Raw genomic sequence first — 19102 nt, 5'->3', positions numbered from 1 at the left:
ACCCAGCTAATTTTTGTATTTTTAGTAGAGATGGGGTTTCACTATGTTGGCCAGGCTGGTCTCCAGTTCCTGACCTCGTGATCTGCCCACCTCAGCCTCCCAAAGTGCTGGATTATAGGCGTGAGCCACTGCGCCCAGGCTACTTTTTGGTTTTAACCATGTATTTAAACCATTATGTATTAGCAATATTCCTCAAATTATAGAATGCCTATGGCTTGTCCTCCTCAAATTATAGAATGCCTATGGCTTGTCGTACAAAAGATGATTTAGGGTGTTGTACACATTAATATTTGTATTTTGTAAATACATCTTTTCCAATACTTATAGGTATAAATACAATAAGCATATCAAATCTGTGATTTTACAGAAATAATGAGGCTCAGTAAAAAAAGAGTTAATTTAAAGAAAGAGAGTAAGTAAACAATATTACGTGCAAGTGGCTCTGAAGATAGGTGTAAGTGGTTCATAAAGATTGAGAAATAGGCTGGGCAAAGTGGCTCACACCTATAATGTCTGCACTTTGGGAGGTCAAGGCAGGTGGATTGCCAGGAGTTTGAGACCAGCCTGGTCAACATGATGAAGCCCCATCTTTTAAAAAAAAATACAAAAATTAGCCACATATGGTGGCGCACACCTGTAGTCCCAGCTACTCAGGAAGCTGAGGTGGGAGGATCACCTGAGCCCAGGGATGTTGAGGCTGCAGTGAGCCATGATTGTGTCACTGCACTCCAGCCTGTGCAACAAAATGACACTCTGTCTCAAAAGAAAAAAAAAGATTGGGAAACATTTGATTTTTTTTTTAAATACCTGCCTGATATTACAGATATTAAACATGTCTGACGCATCACCAATATAGTCTCTTAAATATTGCATTTAAGTATCAAAATCAGAGAACCTAGGGATTTGTATTTTATATATTATCTCATATTATTCAGAGCAGCAGTTTTCAGCATACACACCCCACCCCACAGATCATATTCAGAACCTTAATATGTAAAACAAATCATTTCAGAGCCACCCTCCTTGAAAAAGCAGAACCCAGAATGTGCCCTTCCACCCCACCCATCCCCCAGTTTTTTGTCTTTCTGTCTTCCACCTACCTCTTTCTGGCATTTCTGAAGAAATATAATCTCAAAACTTAGTTCTAAGTAATTGTGTGTGTGTGTGTATGTGTGTGTGTGTGTGCGTGTGTGTATATATATCTATATATATCTATATAGAGATCTCTATAGAGAGATCTCTATAGAGAGATCTATAGAGAGATCTCTATATAGATATCTATATAGATATCTATATAGATATCTATATAGAGATCTCTCTATAGATCTCTCTATAGAGATCTCTCTATAGAGATCTCTATATAGATATATATAGATATATTTTTTTTTTGAAGCAGAGTCTCACTGTGTTGCCCAGGCTGGAATGCAGTAGCACAATCACAGCTCATTGCAGCATCGACCTCCTGGGCTCAAGTGATCTTCCACCTCTGCCTCCCACGTAGATGGGACTATAGGCACACCACCACACCTGGCTAATTTTTTTGTATTTTTTTTTGTAGAGACAGGATTTCTCCATGTTGCCCAGGCTGGTCTCGAACTCCTGAGCTCAAGTGATCCTTCCGCCTCTGCCTCTCAAAGTGTTGAAATTGCAGGCGTGAGCCATTGCACCTGGCCAATATGGCTATTCTTAACAAAAGTTTGTCAGAGTATTATTTTTAAAGTTGAATGTTTGTTTCAGTATCTTAAATTATTTAACCTCCAGGTGCTAGCTTGTTTTGGAATGCAGCTGGTGAGGATCAAGAGCCTGACTCTCAACTGAAGCAAGATGATACCAAAATTTCCAGTGAGGACATGAATTTTTCTGTTGATATTAATAATGAAGTCACAAGTCTTCCAGGTAGTGCATCTTCATTAAAAGCAGTTGATATTCCCAGTTTTGAAGAGAGCAACATTGCTGTGGAAGAAGAATTTAACCAGCCACTTTCTGTGTCCAAGTAAGGTCTCTTTGATTTAGTCTTTCATCCTACTTTGAAAAAAAAATTTTAGTAGACAAATAATAATTGTATATATTTGTGGGGCACAATGTTTAGATGCATGTTTACAGTGTGGAATGATTAAATCAGACCAACAAATCTGTCACTTCACATACTTAACTGTTTCTGTGGTAAGAACATTTAAAATCTACTATTAGCAATTTTGAAATATACAATGCATTATTATTCATTACATTTGCCGTTCTGTTCAGGTTTTTTTTTGTTTTTCATTCTAATTTCTTTGAAATCTTCTAACTCAGAAATAATTTATTTTCTAACTGATATTTTCATTTATGTCTTTACTTGATATAATTTCTATGTAACTGTCAACTGTGAGCCTTCTAGAACCATTTCCAGATATCATTCATTGGCTATATTAACAGTCTGGATCAATCAGAAATCGGAAGGAAACTTCAAAACTACACAAAATTGGACTCCAGCCTGGGTGACAGAGCGAGACTCAGTCTCAAAAAAAAAAAAAAAAAAAAAAAATACACAAGCTCAGGCCTCACCCTAGAGTTTCTGATAATATTAGGTTCCGGATAGAGATGGAGAAATTTTTTTTTTTTTTGATGGAGGCTCTCTCTGTCGCCCAGGCTGGAGTGCAGTGGCGCAATCTCGGCTCACTGCAAGCTCCGCCTCCCGGGTTCACACCATTCTCCTGCTGCCTCAGCCTCCCGAGTAGCTGGGACTACAGGTGCCCACCACCAAGCCCAGCTAATTTTGTTTTTGTATTTTTAGTAGATATGGGGTTTCACTGTATTAGCCAGGATGGTCTCAATCTCCTGACCTCGTGATTTGCCCACCTCAGCCTCCCAAAGTGCTGGGATTACAGGCATGAGCCACCACACCCAGCCAAGAAATTTCTTTTCTTTATTTTATTTTATTTATGTATTTATTTTTGAGATGGAGTTTCGCTCTTGTTGCTCAGGCTGGAGTGCAATGGTGCGATCTTGGCTCACTGCAATCCCCGCCTCCTGGGTTCAAGTGATTTTTCCTGCCTCAACCTCCTGAGTAGCTGGGATTACAGGCGCCTGCCACCACACCGGGCTAATTTTGTTTGTATTTTTAGTAGAGATGGAGTTTCCCATGTTGGCCAGGCTGGTCGTGAACTCCTGACCTCAGGTGATCCACCAACCTTGGCCTCCTAAAGTGCTGGGATTATAGGCATGAGCCACTTTGCCCGGCCTATTTTATTTTGTTTATTTTTTGAGACAGAGTCACCCAAGCTGGAGTGCAATGGCACTGTCTCGGCTCACTGCAACCTCTGCCTCCCAGGTTCAAGCCATTCTTGAGCCTCAGCCTCCCAAACAGCTGGGATTACAGGCGTGTGCCACCACACCTAGCTAATTTTTGTATTTTTGGTAGAGATGGGGCTTCCCGTATTGGCCAGGCTGATCTCGAACTCCTGACCTTAGGTGATCCACCTGCCTCAGCCTTCCAAAGTGCTGGGATTACAGGGATGAGCCACTGTGAGATGGGGAAATTTCTAAAGATTCTCCATATTGCAATTATATATAAAAGAGTCTGTTTTTGAGAGCTAGAACCTGAATATTTGTATATGAAATGTTATCTGAGATTTGCTTCAAATTAATTCTGTGAGAGAGCGGAATGGCTAGGAGTATAAATGAAATAAGATAGACTATTTGTTGGTAATTTTTGAAGTTGATTGTATATGGTGATTTGTAAAATAATTCTCTCGTGTTTGAAATTTTTCATTATGAAATTTTCCATTAAATAAGTATTCTAGGCCAGGCTCAGTGACTCATGCTTGTAATCCCAGCACTTTGGAAAGCTGAGGCAGGCGGATCACCTGAGGTCAGGAGTTTGAGACCAGCCTGGCCAACATGGGAAACCCCATCTCTACTAAAAACACAAACATTAACTGGGCATGGTGGTGCACACATGTAGTCCCAGGTACGTGGCAGGCTGAGGGAGGAAAATCGCTGGAACCCGGGAAGTGGAGGTTGCAGTGAACCGAGATTGCACCACTGCACTCCAGCCTGGGTGACAGAGCAATACTAAGTCTCAAAACAAAACAAAAAATGGATTCTAAAGTAATTTTTTTTTTTTTTTTTTTTGATACTCTGTCTGTCTCCCAGGCTAGAATACAGTGGCACAATCTCGACTCACTGCAACCTCAGCCTCTCAAGTAGCTGGGACTACAGGCGCAGGCCACCACACCTGGCTAATTGCTGTATTTTTAGTAGAGACAGGGTTTTGCCACGTTAGCCAGGGTGGTCTTGAACTCCTGACCTCAGGTGATCCACCTGCCTTAGCCTTTCAAATTGTTGAGATTACTGGTGTGAGCCACTGCACCTGGCCTAAAGTAGTTTATATGCTCAGCAAATTTGGAAACAAACTCAGCAAATATTATTTGAGTTTCTGGTATGTGCTACCACAAAACTAGACACTAAATATCAAATACTAGGTTAGGCAAAGCTCCTCACTTTATGGAATTTAACCACATGAGCTGCAAATAACATAATTTCATATAGTGACAACTGCTCTGACAAAGTAAACTGGAACGATCAAGTGGAGTGTAACTGGGATGGTAGCCTGGGTACAAGCTGCTATATTAAGTAGAGTGCTGAAGGAAACCATCTCTGAGGGGGTGACATTTGAGTAGTGACCTGAATGATGAGAAGGGGCCAGTCATGATAATATCTGGGGATGAGTATTCCAGGTAGATGAAACAGCAAGTGTAATGGCAAGTGTGAGCTTAAAAGTTACAGAAATAAGCATGAAAGCCAGTGTTGCTGGACATAGTGATTGAGAGGAAGAGTATAGGAAATGAAGTCTGAGATACAGGTAGGAGCCAAATTATGTGGGGCTTTGTAGGATGTAGAAAAGAATTTTGAATGTATTCCATGCTCATTAAAGCCAGTGGAGGATTTTAGATAATGGAGTGTTATGATCTGATTTTCATTTTCGAAGGCCATTCTAATTGTTTCTTGGAGAACCGAAGGATGTTAAGAGTGGAAGTGAGGATACTAACTGGTTAATAGAGTAAAGACAAAGTGAGATGAAGGTGCCTTGGACTTGTGGAATTCGTGGAAGGGATCAGGTGTAGGATAAATTTTGAAGGTAAAAGAAAAATGTAGGTATAAAACATCCTGGGATAATAGCACATGAAACAGTTTAAAGAGATTAATTTGGAATTTGAGACCAAGCTAGGCAAAATAGTGAGACCCTGTCTCTATAAAAAAATATTTTAGGCCGGGCGCGGTGGCTCAAGCCTGTAATCCCAGCACTTTGGGAGGCCGAGACGGGCGGATCACGAGGTCAGGAGATCGAGACCATCCTGGCTAACACGGTGAAACCCCCTCTCTACTAAAAAATACAAAAAACTAGCCGGGCGAGTTGGCGGGCGCCTGTAGTCCCAGCTACTCGGGAGGCTGAGGCAGGAGAATGGCGTGAACCCGGGAGGCGGAGCTTGCAGTGAGCTGAGATCCGGCCACCGCACTCCAGCCTGGGCTACAGAGCCAGACTCCGTCTCAAAAAAAAAAAAAAAAATATATTTTAACTTAGCTGGGTGTGGTGGTATGTGCCTGTAGTAGTTCCACCTACTCAGGAGGCTGAAACAGGAGGGTTTGAGGCCAGAAGTTTGAGGTTGCAGTGATCTATGATAAGTGCCATTGTACTCCGGCTTAAATAACAGAGTGAGACGCCATTTCTAAAAAAAAAGGTGAACTGGTGAGGTGGCATGGGGCGAGCAGTAGATTACTTTTTAGAGATTATAAGCCTTGTGATATTTGACATTTTAAATCATTGTGATTACAATCATGGTTAAAATAGTAAACATGTCCCTTCAGAAAACTACAGAGAAACATCTCCTTTTAGTATAGTATACGTTTTAATTATAAGATTCAATTAAGCACTCATTGTATGTGCCCCAGTATATGGAAAAGCTCTTTTGTGTATGTTAGATTGAGTTCCTACAGGGTAAGGATCATAGTAATTTCCATATTTTTAGAATTTGCTGGGCTTGGTGGCTCATGCCTGTAATCTTAGCACTTTGGGAGGCCGAAGTGAACCAATTGCTTGAGCTAAGATATTTGAGACCAGCCTGGGTAACATGGCAAAACCCTGTCTCTACCAAGATTACGAAAATTAGCCCTTGGTCCCAGCTATTCCGGAGGCTAAGGTGGGAGGATCGCTGGAGCCTGGGAAGTTGAATGAATCTGCAGTGAGCTGTGACCACGCCACTGCACTCCAGCCTGGGTGACAGAGAGAGACTGTTTCTGTTTTTTTTTTTTTTTTTTTTTTTTGAGACAGAGTCTTGCTCTGTCATCCAGGCTGGAGTGCAGTGGTGCAGTCTCGACTCACTGCACCCTCCGCCTCCTGGGTACAAGCGATTCTCCTGCCTCAGCCTGCCAAGTAGCTAGGATTACAGACACCTGCCACCACGCCCGATTAATTTTTGTATTTTTAGTAGAGACAGGGTTTCTCCATGTTGGCCAGGCTGGTCTCCAACTCCTGACCCCAGATGATTCACCCGCCTCAGCCTCCCAAAGTGCTGGGATTAAAGGTGTGAGCCACCATGCCCGGCCAACTCTGTTTCAAAAAAAATAATTAATTAAAAAAAACTACAGTTTGACCCAGTGTCTGGTTCCCCATGGGGTGAGCCCCAAACTAAGTCTGCAGTTTATTTAGAATAATTATAGAAACTGAGGACAGGCCGGGCGCGGTGGCTCAAGCCTGTAATCCCAGCACTTTGGGAGGCCGAGACGGGCGGATCACGAGGTCAGGAGATCGAGACCATCCTGGCTAACATGGTGAAACCCCATCTCTACTAAAAAATACAAAAACTAGCCGGGCGAGGTGGCGGGCGCCTGTAGTCCCAGCTACTCGGGAGGCTGAGGCAGGAGAATGGCATAAACCCGGGAGGCAGAGCTTGCAGTGAGCTGAGATCCGGCCACTGCACTCCAGCCTGGGCGACAGAGCGAGACTCCGTCTCGAAAAAAAAAAAAAAGAAACTGAGGACAAAGAGGAGCAAACCATGGGATCTTTACTTATTCTCCTTGACTTAACTCTGTAAACTGCAGACTACTTTCTAGAATAATGGGGGTTTTCAGATTGGAATTTTTAAAAATATCCAATCTGTTGTGGTGTTTTGTTTTGTTTTTGAGATAGAGTGTTGCTCTGTCACTCAGGCTGGAGTGCCGTGGTGTGATGTTGGTTCACTGCAACCTCCACCTCCTGGGTTCCAGAGATCCTTCTGCCTCAGCCTCTCAAGGAGCTGGGATTACAAGTGTACACCACCACACCCAGCTAATTTTTGTATTTTTAGTGAACACAGTGTTTCACCATGTTGGCCAGGATGGTCTGGAACTCCTGACCTCAAGTGATCCGCTTGCCTCGGCCTCCCAAAGTGCTGGAATTACAGGTGTGAGCCACCATGCCCTTTTTCTGCCTTTTTTTTTTTTTTTTTTAACTTTAGAAACAGATCTGAGTTAATGGATAGAATGAAGTTAATTGCTTTTTCAGAGCAATTAATTAACTGATCCCACCAGATAACTAGATGTAAATCTAATCTTTGTTCAGCATCGATTTGGGTTGTTGATTTGGAATAAATACTTTCTCCAGTGTTGTCTATGGTGGTTTTGGTGCTTCTCTGGGATCTTTCTCGCACATTTGGTCTGATTCGTGCTCTGGTTCACACTGCTGAGTATTCATAGATGAAACCCAACTCTGGGGCTTCCAGTCCTCCTTTAGATGTCTTGTTGGATCAGTGTTTCTGATGTTGAAGCAGTCTGTGAAAGATAAATTTATTTGCCTTGGAGCTTAATTGGTTATTGATTACCTTTTCCCAGCAGTGAGTAGTGGTATGTAGTATTTATAGAGACCTTCTTTTAAAATGATCCATATTTTTCTTTAGAAGCTGTGCTTTGGACATACATAATAACACTTGGCATTTTAGAAGCATTTTAAATTTTTTTATTTAGTCTTTTGTTGAGATTTGACATTTTTATTTATTCCTTCCCCCTAAAGAGCATAGACATTTATTTATTTATTTTGACTTATAAACAACAAATTTATTTCTCATTGTTCTGAGGGTTGGAAACTCCAAGATTGAGACACCAGCAGATGTAATGTCTTGTAAGGGCCCATTTCCTGGTTCATAGTTGATGCCTCTTCGTTGTGTCCTCACATGGTGAAAGGAGCTATCTAGCTCTTGGTGTTATTTTATTAAGGACCCTTGTAATCTTTAATGTTTTGGGTTTGTTCTTTTTTGGTTTTGGTTTTCGCTTCCTAGGTTAGACGCCAAGACAGATATTTTTAAATCCTTGAGGCCAGGTGCAGTGGCTCACGCCTGTAATCCCAGCACTTGGGGAGGTCGAGGCAGGCAGATCACCTGAGGTCAGGAGTTTGAGACCAGCCTGTCCAACATGGTGAAACCCCATCTCTACTAAAAATACAAAAACTAGCCGGCCATGGTGGCACACGCCTGTAATCACAGCTACTCAGGAGACTGAGGCAGGAGAATCGCCTGAACCTGGGAGGCAGAGTTTATGGTGAGCCGAGATCACGCCACTAACTCCAGCCTGGGTGACACGGTGAGACTCCGTCTCAAAAAAAATAAAAATAAAAATAAGAAACTTGAAATGAACAAATAACATATCTAAAATATTTAAATGCTCTAAAAATTTCCATTGCCATCAAGTTCAGGAGAAGTCAACAGCTTGTTTTCCAGGCTTCAAAGAAAATTGTCTTAAATATAAGTAACACAAGTTAAAAGGTACCATGGTTTCGTTTATATGCAGCCCGTTAAAATGGAGTGTTTTTGTTTTTGTTTCTTATAGAAACAGGACCTTGCTCTGATGCATAGGCTGAGTACATGGTACAGTCATAGCTCACTGCAACCTCGAGTTCCTGGACTAAGTGATTCTCTTGCTCAGCCTCCTGAGCAGCTAGGATTACAGGTGCATGGTGCCACACTCAGCTAATTAAAACAAATTTTTTGTGAAGGTGGGGTCTCCCTATATTCCCCAGTCTGATCTTGAACTTCTCACCTCAAACTTCTCTTGCCTTGCTCTCCCAAAACACAGATTACAGGCATGAGCCACTGCACCTGGCTAAGATGGGGTGTTTATGTAGCATCACTAAGAGCTAAAAATACAAACCAGATGCTGCTTGAGTCTTAACCCTTTCTTGTAAAGTTACTACATTTCAATTATATGTTAAAGGTACCTCAGTGACTAACACATTATATATCCTTCCCAGCAGCTCTTCTCTAGTTGTGAGAAAAGAACCTGATGTACCTGTGTTCTTTCCAAATGGCCAGCTGGCAGAAAGTATAAGCATGTGTTTACAGACTGGACCAACAGGGGGTGCCAGTAACAATTCTGAAACATCAGGGGAACCAAAAATTGAGCAAGTAATGCAACCCTTGCCTCATCAACCATCAGATAACCAGAAAATTTACCAGGATTTATTGGTAAGAAAATGTAGATCATTTCATCTTTTTCATAAGGTTATTTAGCATAGAATATACTAGTTAAGCTTTTCCTAGGTTTAAACTGATGGAGACCTTAACATAAAAAGATTTTTGCCTAATTAACAGTGTAGCATTTCTTTTAGCTTTTCATAAATTATAACTTAAATTCAGTAATTTACTGTAAATATACTTAAGTACTTAGAAAAACACAGCTTTATTTTTAAAGTATAAATATTGATATGCCTAATTCAAACCAAAATTAGTATTAGAAAATAAGCAAGTTTCTTGGAAATTTGAAAATTGGAAAGTAGTGGGATATTTATGATAATATTTACTGATTTTAGTTTAGGTAAGCCAATGTTTATTAAATACTTAGCTTAGTCTAAGACAGTAGGCTCAGTGAAATCGATAATATAAAGGTGAATATGACACTCTGTGCCCTTGAGAGCCTAGGGGAAACAACAGCACATGCAGACTAGTAAACAATTACAAGACAGGCTGTTGAGGAGGAGTAGTGTAAAGCAAAGAGAACACAGAATAAAGGGATAATTCTAATTGGAGGAACTAGTCTTATAAAACTTAAAATGTGATCTGGGACTTAAAAGATAGAGAAACCCTGACTGTCACTTTCATCCAAATTGTAGAACATTTGATTTGTCCATTTGTGAGAAGGCTAATTAAACATACTTCACAGGGCCCTATGTATTCATCAATGAACACTTATTTGTTATTTGCTTGCTAGGTCCTAGACTGGTGCTAGCAGCTTGTATGCTCAGGGAATGAAATATGCAGAAATAGTATCACAGGTCATTCTTACTTTTCGAAAGTGAGAAGAAAAGGAGCCTAATTCTGTGAATATCATAAAGGCCTAATTTATAACTGAAACATATCACTTTTCAAATGAAAGCATTATTTAAAAGTTGTTTTTAAAAAATTGAGCATAAATCTTCGAAAATACTTGGAAAATTACTCAAAAGAGGTTTTTTTTTTTTTTTTTTTTTTTTTTTTTTTTTTTTTTGAGATAGGGTATTGCTGTGTCGCCCAGGCTGGAGTGCAGTGACATGATCTCAGCTCACTGTAACCTCTGCCTCCTGGGTTCAAGCGATTCTCATGCCTTCCAGGTAGCTGGGACTAACAGGCACCTGCTACCACATCTGGCTTTTTTTTTTTTTTTTTTTTTTGAGACAGAGTCTCACTCTGTTGCCCAGGCTGGAGTGCAATGACATGATCTCAGCTCACTGCAGCTTCTCCCTCCCAGGTTCAAGTGATTCTCCTGCCTCGGCCTTTCAAGAGGCTGGGACCACAGGTGCACGCCACCACACCCGGCTAATTTTTGTATTTTTAAGCAGAGACAGGGTTTCACTATGTTGGCCAAGCTGGTCTTGAATTCCTGGCCCACCTTGGCCTCCCAAAGTGCTGGGATTACAGGTTTGAGCCATGCGCCTGTACTCAAATGATTTTTAAATATGTTGGTTTTTGTTTTTATTTATTTATTTTCTATTTTATTTTATTTTTTTTAGACAGAGTCTCAGTCTGTCACCCAGGCTGGCGTACAGTGGCGCCATCTCAGCTCTCTGCAACCTGGGCCTTCTGGGTTCAAGTGATTCCCATGCCTCAGCCTCCCGAATAGCTGGGACCACAGGCACGTGCCACCACACCTGGCTAATTTTTGTATTTTTGTTAGAGACAGAGTTTCACCGTGTTGGCTAGGCTGGTCTTGAACTACTGACCTAAAGTGATCTGCCCACCTTGGCCTCCCAAAGGGCTGGGATTATAGGTGTGAGCCACCGTGCCCAGCCTATGTTGGTTTTTGAGTGAATGAAGTCTGAACAAACATTCTGTTTTTTCTAGGGTCTGATGAAATTGTTCATTAGGATGTGCTTCTATAAAAACTCCATAATACCTGCAAATAATACCATAATACCTGCTTACTTGATACTTTGTGGAATTTGACAAGATACTGATTTTCCCTGGCCTTATTGTATCATTAAGGTCTTATTGTAAAATTGTCTTTTTTTTTTTTTTTTTTTTTTTTTTTTGAGACGGAGTCTTGCTGTGTTGCCCAGGCTGGAGTGCAGTGGCGCGATCTCGGCTCACTGCAAGCTCCGCCTCCCAGGTTCACGCCATTCTCCTGCCTCAGCCTCCGACTAGCTGGGGCTACAGGCACCCGCCACCTCGCCCGGCTAGTTTTTTGTATTTTTAGTAGAGACGGGGTTTCACCATGTCAGCCAGGATGGTCTTGATCTCCTGACCTCGTGATCCACCCGCCTCGGCCTCCCAAAGTGCTGGGATTACAGGCTTGAGCCACCGCGCCCGGCCGAAATTGTTTTTTAACTTTTTTTTATTTTTATTTTTTTAGAGACAGAGTCTCACTTTGTCACGCAGCATATAGTGGCACAATCACGGCTAACTGCAGCCTTAGCCTTGTGACTCAAGTGGTCCTCCTACTTCAACCTCCTTAGTAGCTGGAACTACAAGCGTGTGCCAGCATGCCCAGCTAATTTTTAGTTTTTTTGTAGAGACAGGATCTCGCTGTGTTGCCCAGGGTCTTGAACTCCTGGGCTCAATTGATCCTCCTGCCTCGGCTTCCCAAAGTGCTGGGATTATAGGCGTGAACTACCACACCCAGCCCTAACATTGTTAATAGTGATTTTTCAAAAAAAATTTCTTTTTCTTTTTGTCAGGGTCAAGTAAACCACCTATTGAGTAGTTCCTCCAAGGAAACTGAGCAGCCATCTACCAAAGCGGTAATTATCAGTCATGAATGCACCAGAACCCAAAATGTTTACCATACAAAGAAAAACACGCATCATTCAAGACTGGTGGACAAAGATTGTGTTCTTAATGCAACTCTTAAGCAACTAAGAAGCCTTGGAGTAAAAATTGATTCTCCCACTAAAGTGAAGAAAAATGCACATAACGTGGATCACGCCAGGTAACTTTTACAATTTTGTTTTAAAGGGAGAATAAATTTTATTTTTTAAAAAGTTATAATTTTTGCCCATCATTGGCTAGATGTATTGTGGCAATCTCATCAGAAAAGTTATGTTTGTGCCTCAATTCAGTTGATTCACCATTTATTCAGGGCCTACCATATGCATGATGAATAAGAGATTCTTCATTTTCGTGGGAGAGAGGGTTACATACATAAGTAATTTGAGAGATATTATGGGATGACTCCTGGCTGGATAGGCCAACAAAATACTTTAGGAGTCTTGAGGAAAGAGAAAGGAATTTCGCTTGGTAGCATCTGAAAAGTCTTTCTGGAGGTGATAAGGTTTGTGCCAGCTACTGGATGTACAGTTATACAATCGTGCCATCTAAAAAGCAAAACCATTTCTTTTTTCTAGAAATGTGCCCAATTGGTCATGTCCTTCTGTTCAGATTCCTTTCTACCAAAGATGACCTCAGCACATAACTTATTAAAAAAAAAATAAAGTCTGGAGATTATATTATTAAGGCTAGCATATTTTCTGTTAATTATTTTTTGTTTTCTAATTTAAAAAGTAATAAAAATTGATGGTTTTAAAAAACAAACAATACAGAAGAGAGTGTAAGATAACATGCAAAAGCCACAACTCCCCACATTCCTACCTGACTATTTCAAAGTTACTTTTCTTAGGCCAGGCTGGTGGATCACGAGGTCAGGAGTTTGAGACCAGCCTGGCCAAGATGGTGAAACCCTGTCTCTACTAAAAATACAAAAATTAGCTGGGTGCGGTGGCAGGAGCCTGTGGTCCCAGCTACTCAGGAGACTGAGGCAGGAGAATCGCCTGAACCCGGGAGGTGGAGGTTGCAGTGAGCCGAGATCGCGCCACTGTACTCTAGTCTGGACGACAGAGCAAGACTCAGTCTCAAAAAAAATAAAAATAAAAAAGGCCAGACTCAGTGGCTCACACCTGTAATCCCCAGCACTTTGGGAGGCTGAAGTGGGCAGATCACGAGGTCAGGAGATCGAGACCATCCTGGCTAACACAGTGAAACCCTGTCTCTACTAAAAACACATAGCCGAGCTGGGTGGCAGGCACCTGTAGTCCCAGCTACTTGGGAGGCTGAGGCAGGAGAATGGCATGAACCCTGGAGGCGGAGCTTGCAGTGAGTCGAGACTGCGCCACTGCACTCCAGCCTGGGCGACAGAACAAGACTGTCTCACAAAAATTTTTAAAAAGTTACTTCTCTTAACCATTTCTTTTGTATTGTAGAAATGTTCCATGTGGTCGGGTGCGGAGGCTCACGCCTGTAATCCCAGCACTTTGGGAGGCCAAGACGGGTGGATCACGAGGTCAGGAGATCGAGACCATCCTGGCTAATCCGGTGAAACCCTGTCTCTACTAAAAAATACAAAAAACTAGTCGGGCGAGGTGGCGGGTGCCTGTAGTCCCAGCTACTCGGGAGGCTGAGGCAGGAGAATGGCATAAACCCGGGAGGCAGAGCTTGCAGTGAGCTGAGATCCAGCCACTGCACTCTAGCCTGGGTGACAAAGTGAGACTCCGTCTCAAAAAAAAAAAAAAAGAAAAAAAAAAAAGAAACGTTCCATGCATGTTCACGTATATGTGTATGTGATAAACTTTGTGATTTGATTTTTTTGTTGTTTTAATTTTGAGACAGTCTTGCTGTGTCACCCAGACTGGAGTGCAGTGGCGTGATCACAGCTCACTTCAGCCTCAACCTCCTGGACTCAAGTGATCCTCCTATCTCAGCCTTTTGAGTAGCTGGCACTACAGGCATGCACCAGTACTTGGCTAATTTTTTATTTTTTGCAGAGATGGGGTCTTGCTGTTTTGCCCAGTCTGGTCTCAAACAAACTCCTAGACTCAAGCAATCTTCCCACCTTGGCCTCCCAAAGTGCTAGGATTACAGCCGTGAGCCACTGCACCTGGTCTGTTTTTTTGTTTTTGTTTTTGTTTTAAACATGATATTATAATATCTTGGATACCTTTCCTTATAGGGATATACAGTTCTTTCTCATGTATTTAAGCAGCTGCATAATATTCTTTTCTACCCTTGTACTAGAATATATTGAATCCCAGTGCTCTATTAATGGACCTTTAAGCCAAATCTCTTATTTGTTATTTCAAACAATCCTAAGTGAACATCATTCTACAGGTACAAGTATCTTTGTAGGATAAATTCCTGAATAGGCAGGATCAAAGAGTATGTGCATTCAAAGTCTTAGTAGATACTACTACCATTGCTCACCAAATAGTTGTACCAGTTTATATTCCTGCCAATAGTGTAGAAGAGTGAGGCTAGCATTTTTGGAGTTTTTTATCCATGTTGTAAGATAGAGGCTATATATCCTAACCCTTCCCCTCTTGTCAGAACTGAGAACAAACTTATCACTTTAGTTGCAGTTTCTTACTATTTTAAATGTTGCTATGATGATCTTTTGCAAATATTGCTTTTCAGTTTTTGAATAGAATCTTGGAAATGGAAAGACTAAGGTAAAATGATACAAAAATTTTAAAGCCGTTGCTAAGTTGCTTTCTGAAAGAGTAAGTATTATTACCAGCTACATGTATACATGTATGCCAGCTACCATTTCACCAATACATTAACTTCAACAAATACATACTGAGTTTCTACTGTGAGCCAGCTTATAAGAGATATCATAATACACAAGATAACCTGGTAAAGAAAGACATCTTTGTTCTCATAGAGTTTACAGTTCAGTGGGGAAGACACAGATAGTCAATATCTTTTATACCTGCTGTGAAATGGAAGGATAGAGAATGCCATGGAATCACATAGGAAAGGTAGCTAACTTTAAGAGTATTTTCATACTGTGTTATAATTACATCAAAATGGTCCCTTTTAAAGATCTGTACTAATTAAGACCAAAAATACCTTAAAGTTTTAAAAGTTATATTTTATTATTGATGCAATTTCTGTATATTTAATTTTTTTTTTTTAGTTTTTAAAAATAGGATCTTGCGCTGTCACCCAGGCCTGTCACCCAGGCTGGAATGCAATGGTACAGTCATAACTTAGGTAACCTCAAACTCCTGGGCTCAAGCCAATCCTCCTGCCTCAGCTTTTTGAGTAGCGGGGACCAGAGGCATGTGCCATCATCTCTATGTCATTTTGATTAAATATGAAACTGTACTGCAATAGTTTCTCCAACATAAGAGTCAAATTTTGTTTCCCAGTTATCTTAGGCTTACGTCTGGAATGTCCTCCCAGCCTATCTGAGGCCTACCTGATTAATTCGCATTGTTTCAGTTTCAGTTTGACTTAAACTTAGTTTTTGAGTATAATGTCCTACCACTCTCTACCAAGTTCCAGCCTACTTGCCATTGGCACTTGCAAGATTCCTTGATGTTACTTTTATCTGAGATGCTCTTTTTTACCTTTCTCCTTGGCAAAATCCTTCTTATCCTTCAAAGCTGAACTCAGATGTCACCTCTTTGGACCTCTCAGAGTGTATTGATGTTTTGTACTCTTTTTTTTTTTGAGATGGAGTTTTCTTTTGTAATGCCCAGGCTGGAGTGCAGTGGCGTGATCTCGGCTCACCACAACCTTTGCCTCCCGGGTTCAAGCGATTCTTCTGCATCAGCCTTCCTGAGTAGTTGGGATTACAGGCCTGTGCCACCATGCCCAGCTAATTTTGTACTTTTAGTCAAGGCAGGGTTTCTCCATGTTGGTCAGGCTGGTCTTGAACTCCCAGCCTCAGATGATCTGCCTGCCTCTGCCTCCAAAAGTGCTGGGATTACGTGTGTGAGCCACTGCGCCTGGCCGATGTTTTGTACTCTTAAAATTACCTTGTTCTCAGTAAGTTGTAGTATGTACTTGTGACAGCATTTTCAGCAAGTTTGTTTTTTTTGTTTTTTTTTTTTTTTTTTGAGACAGAGTCTCACTCTGTCACCCAGGCTGGAGTGCAGTGGCATGATCTTGGCTCACTGCAACCTCTGCCTCCCGGGCTCAAGCAATTCTTCTGCCTTAGCCTTCCTCCCGAGTAGCTGGGACTACAGGTGCACACCACCATGCCCGGCTAATTTTTGTATTTTTAGTACAGACGGGATTTCACAATATTGGCCAGGCTGGTCTCAAACTCCTGACCTTGTGATCTGCCAGCCTCGGCCTCCCAAAGTGCTGGGATTACAGGTATGAGCCACCACATCCGGCGAAGATTTTGCATAGTTCTAAATCCTCATTGCCTCTACCACTAACTTAGTGGGCCTTCAGTGAGTCATTTGCTGAACGAACGACATTCCTCCTACTCAGGTCATCACTGAAGCTTACAGTGAAGGTTCATTTTTAGTGTCTTTGTAGTATTTACTGTCAGTATTTAAGACCTTATATTGTTATCTTTTTAACGTGTGTAGGTATAATATAACTGGTATACTAAAAGTTTATAAGGCAGTTGTTTAGAATTTAAGACACATTTTTCTATAGAAACTGTTACAAATTATAGGTTAAATATGCTAGGAAACTAATCCTTATAATCCATACTGTTCCTCTAGCTCTGTAAACCAGACATCTTTCATCATTGTATCTATGTGAAAACTCATTTCATGTTCCAATTCTGGACTCCAGGAGCACATCATTCCACCAGAAGAGTGGCTAAGGCAGGGGAAAGAAGACCTGCTTTCTATTTTCCTGTTAATAGAATGCCACAGAGATTAAGAGAGTCTACAGGCAGGAAGGCAGGGAAAGAGGGTGCCAGACAAACCTAGAAATTGTGCAGGAAATGGAGATTGTGGGTTTGAGGTCTAGAAGCAACCACTACACATAGGTTCCCAACTGGAGTGACTTTTTGAATTCAAAACCTGTCTCAAGCAGTCTCTCTAGTTGCTTCTTAACCTTGCTTCCTGGCTATCTGCTTAGTAGTTGAAAAACTCTGTTTAGGATAAGTAGTAGATAACTAATCTGGATTCAAATAGGATCATGAATCAAAGTTGATTTTTTTTTTTTTTTTGAGAGACAGGGTCTCGCTCTATTGCCCAGGCTGGAGTGCAGTGGCACAATCATGGCTCACTGCAGCCTCAATCTCCTGGGCTCAAGTGATCCTCCCACCTTAGCTTCCTGAGTAACTGGGACTACAGGTGTGCAGGAGCACACCCGGCTTATTTTTATTTGTAGAGATGGCGGTCTTGGTTTTCATCTGAGTTGGAATAATTTTAGAGCTTCCCATAAATTGTTGGCATGTGGCTCTCTTACTCAGATTTATTCATGGACTTTCATCATTCCTTGTGGCTGCACATCTAATGAGATTTTAACATAGGCATATATTTGTGCTCAGGCTTTTAGGATTTGATTAGTGGAGCGGATTCCTTTTTGCTTTTCGTCTTAATTACCCTAGTGTTTATATGCTTTGGTTCTGAGCATTATTGATTTGTTTGTTTAGCGATGTGGTCTCTGTTTTGCCTAGGCTGGCCCCTTGAACTCCTGGGCTCAAGCAATCCTCCTGCCTCAGGCTCCTGAGAAGCTAGGACTACAGGTGTGCATACCACTGTGTCTGTCTTTATTTGTTTTGCTATTAAAGTAATGATATCTCATTGCCCCTGCCCCACCCTCCAAATTGAAATTGGCTAGCTTGTGTCAGGCATCGAAACTTGAATAGCCTTCTAAAATGATATTAATTACTTTATGGATCTTTTAACCGTTCCATAAAAGAAGCTCTAGTTAAAATTAGAGGCTGGGCATGGTGGCTCACGCCTGTAATCCCAGCACTTTGGGAGGCCAAGATGGGAGGATCATTGGAGCTCAGGAGTTCAAGACCAGCCTGAACAACATAGTGAGACCCCATCTTTACAAAAAGAAAAATTTTTGATTAGCTGGGCATGGTGGTATGCACCTGTAGTCCCAGCTACTTGGGAGGCTTTAGTAGGAGGGTCACTTGAGTCTGGGAGGTCGATGCCACAGTGAGCCATTATTACGACACTGCACTCCAGCCTTAGTGGCAGAGTGAGACCTTGTCTCAAAAAAAAAAAATTAATTGATTAAAAAAAAAAACACCCTAATTAGACCTGCTTTCTTTAAATATTTAACATTTTGAATTAGAAGTTCTCTTTGCTTTTATCAAATTATTTACATTAATATTATCTATAGACTGAGGAAATAGGCAAAGTAGAAAAAGACTTCCAAAAGTATTGTTACTATGAATAAAAGAATAATGTCTGGATAAATTAGTAGTATCTCTTTAATCTTATTAAAATAGTCTTCAAAGCATTAAATGCCAAGAAGGTTAAGGAATAATTTCAAGGTTATAAAGACCAGCATTATTGAGCACACTGTTCCATTGTTTGGTGATGGCATCACTGGTTTCAGGGAACTTTTTTTTTTTTTTTTTTGAGACAGAGTCTCACTCTGTCGCCTAGGCTGGAGTGCAGTGGCGCAATCTCGGCTCACTGCAGCCTCCACCTCCTGGTTTCAACCGATTCTCCTGTCTCAGGCTACAGAGTAGCTGGGATTACAGCGCCCGCCACCACGCCCGGCTAATTTTTTTGTATTTTTGGGAGAGATGGGGTTTCGCCATGTTGGCCAAGCTAGTCTCGAACTCCTGACCTCAGGTGATCTGCCCACCTCGGCCTCCCAAAGTGCTGGGATTACAGGCGTAAGCCACCATGCCCAGCCTGGTTTCAGGGATTATTAATGGTTGGAAACAGTTTTTTTGCAAATTTCAGGTG

The 19102-nt window shown here is 41.4% G+C and overlaps 1 protein-coding gene across 1 annotated transcript in view; it reads left to right on the top strand.

The window, feature by feature from the left end:
- The window catches only part of STIL (STIL centriolar assembly protein), a 63560-nt gene that overhangs the window by 40406 nt on the left and 4052 nt on the right, over positions 1-19102 (top strand). Inside the window, exons 14-16 of the mRNA XM_010356874.2 lie at positions 1762-1993; positions 9260-9473; positions 12158-12408. Of these exons, the coding sequence (XP_010355176.1) occupies positions 1762-1993; positions 9260-9473; positions 12158-12408 (697 nt within the window). The remainder of the gene's footprint in view (positions 1-1761; positions 1994-9259; positions 9474-12157; positions 12409-19102) is intronic.

Source organism: Rhinopithecus roxellana, chromosome 12 (assembly GCF_007565055.1).
Source record: "Rhinopithecus roxellana isolate Shanxi Qingling chromosome 12, ASM756505v1, whole genome shotgun sequence".
Classification (NCBI taxonomy): Eukaryota; Metazoa; Chordata; class Mammalia; order Primates; family Cercopithecidae; genus Rhinopithecus; species Rhinopithecus roxellana.
This window is presented reverse-complemented; position numbering and strand designations above follow the sequence as displayed.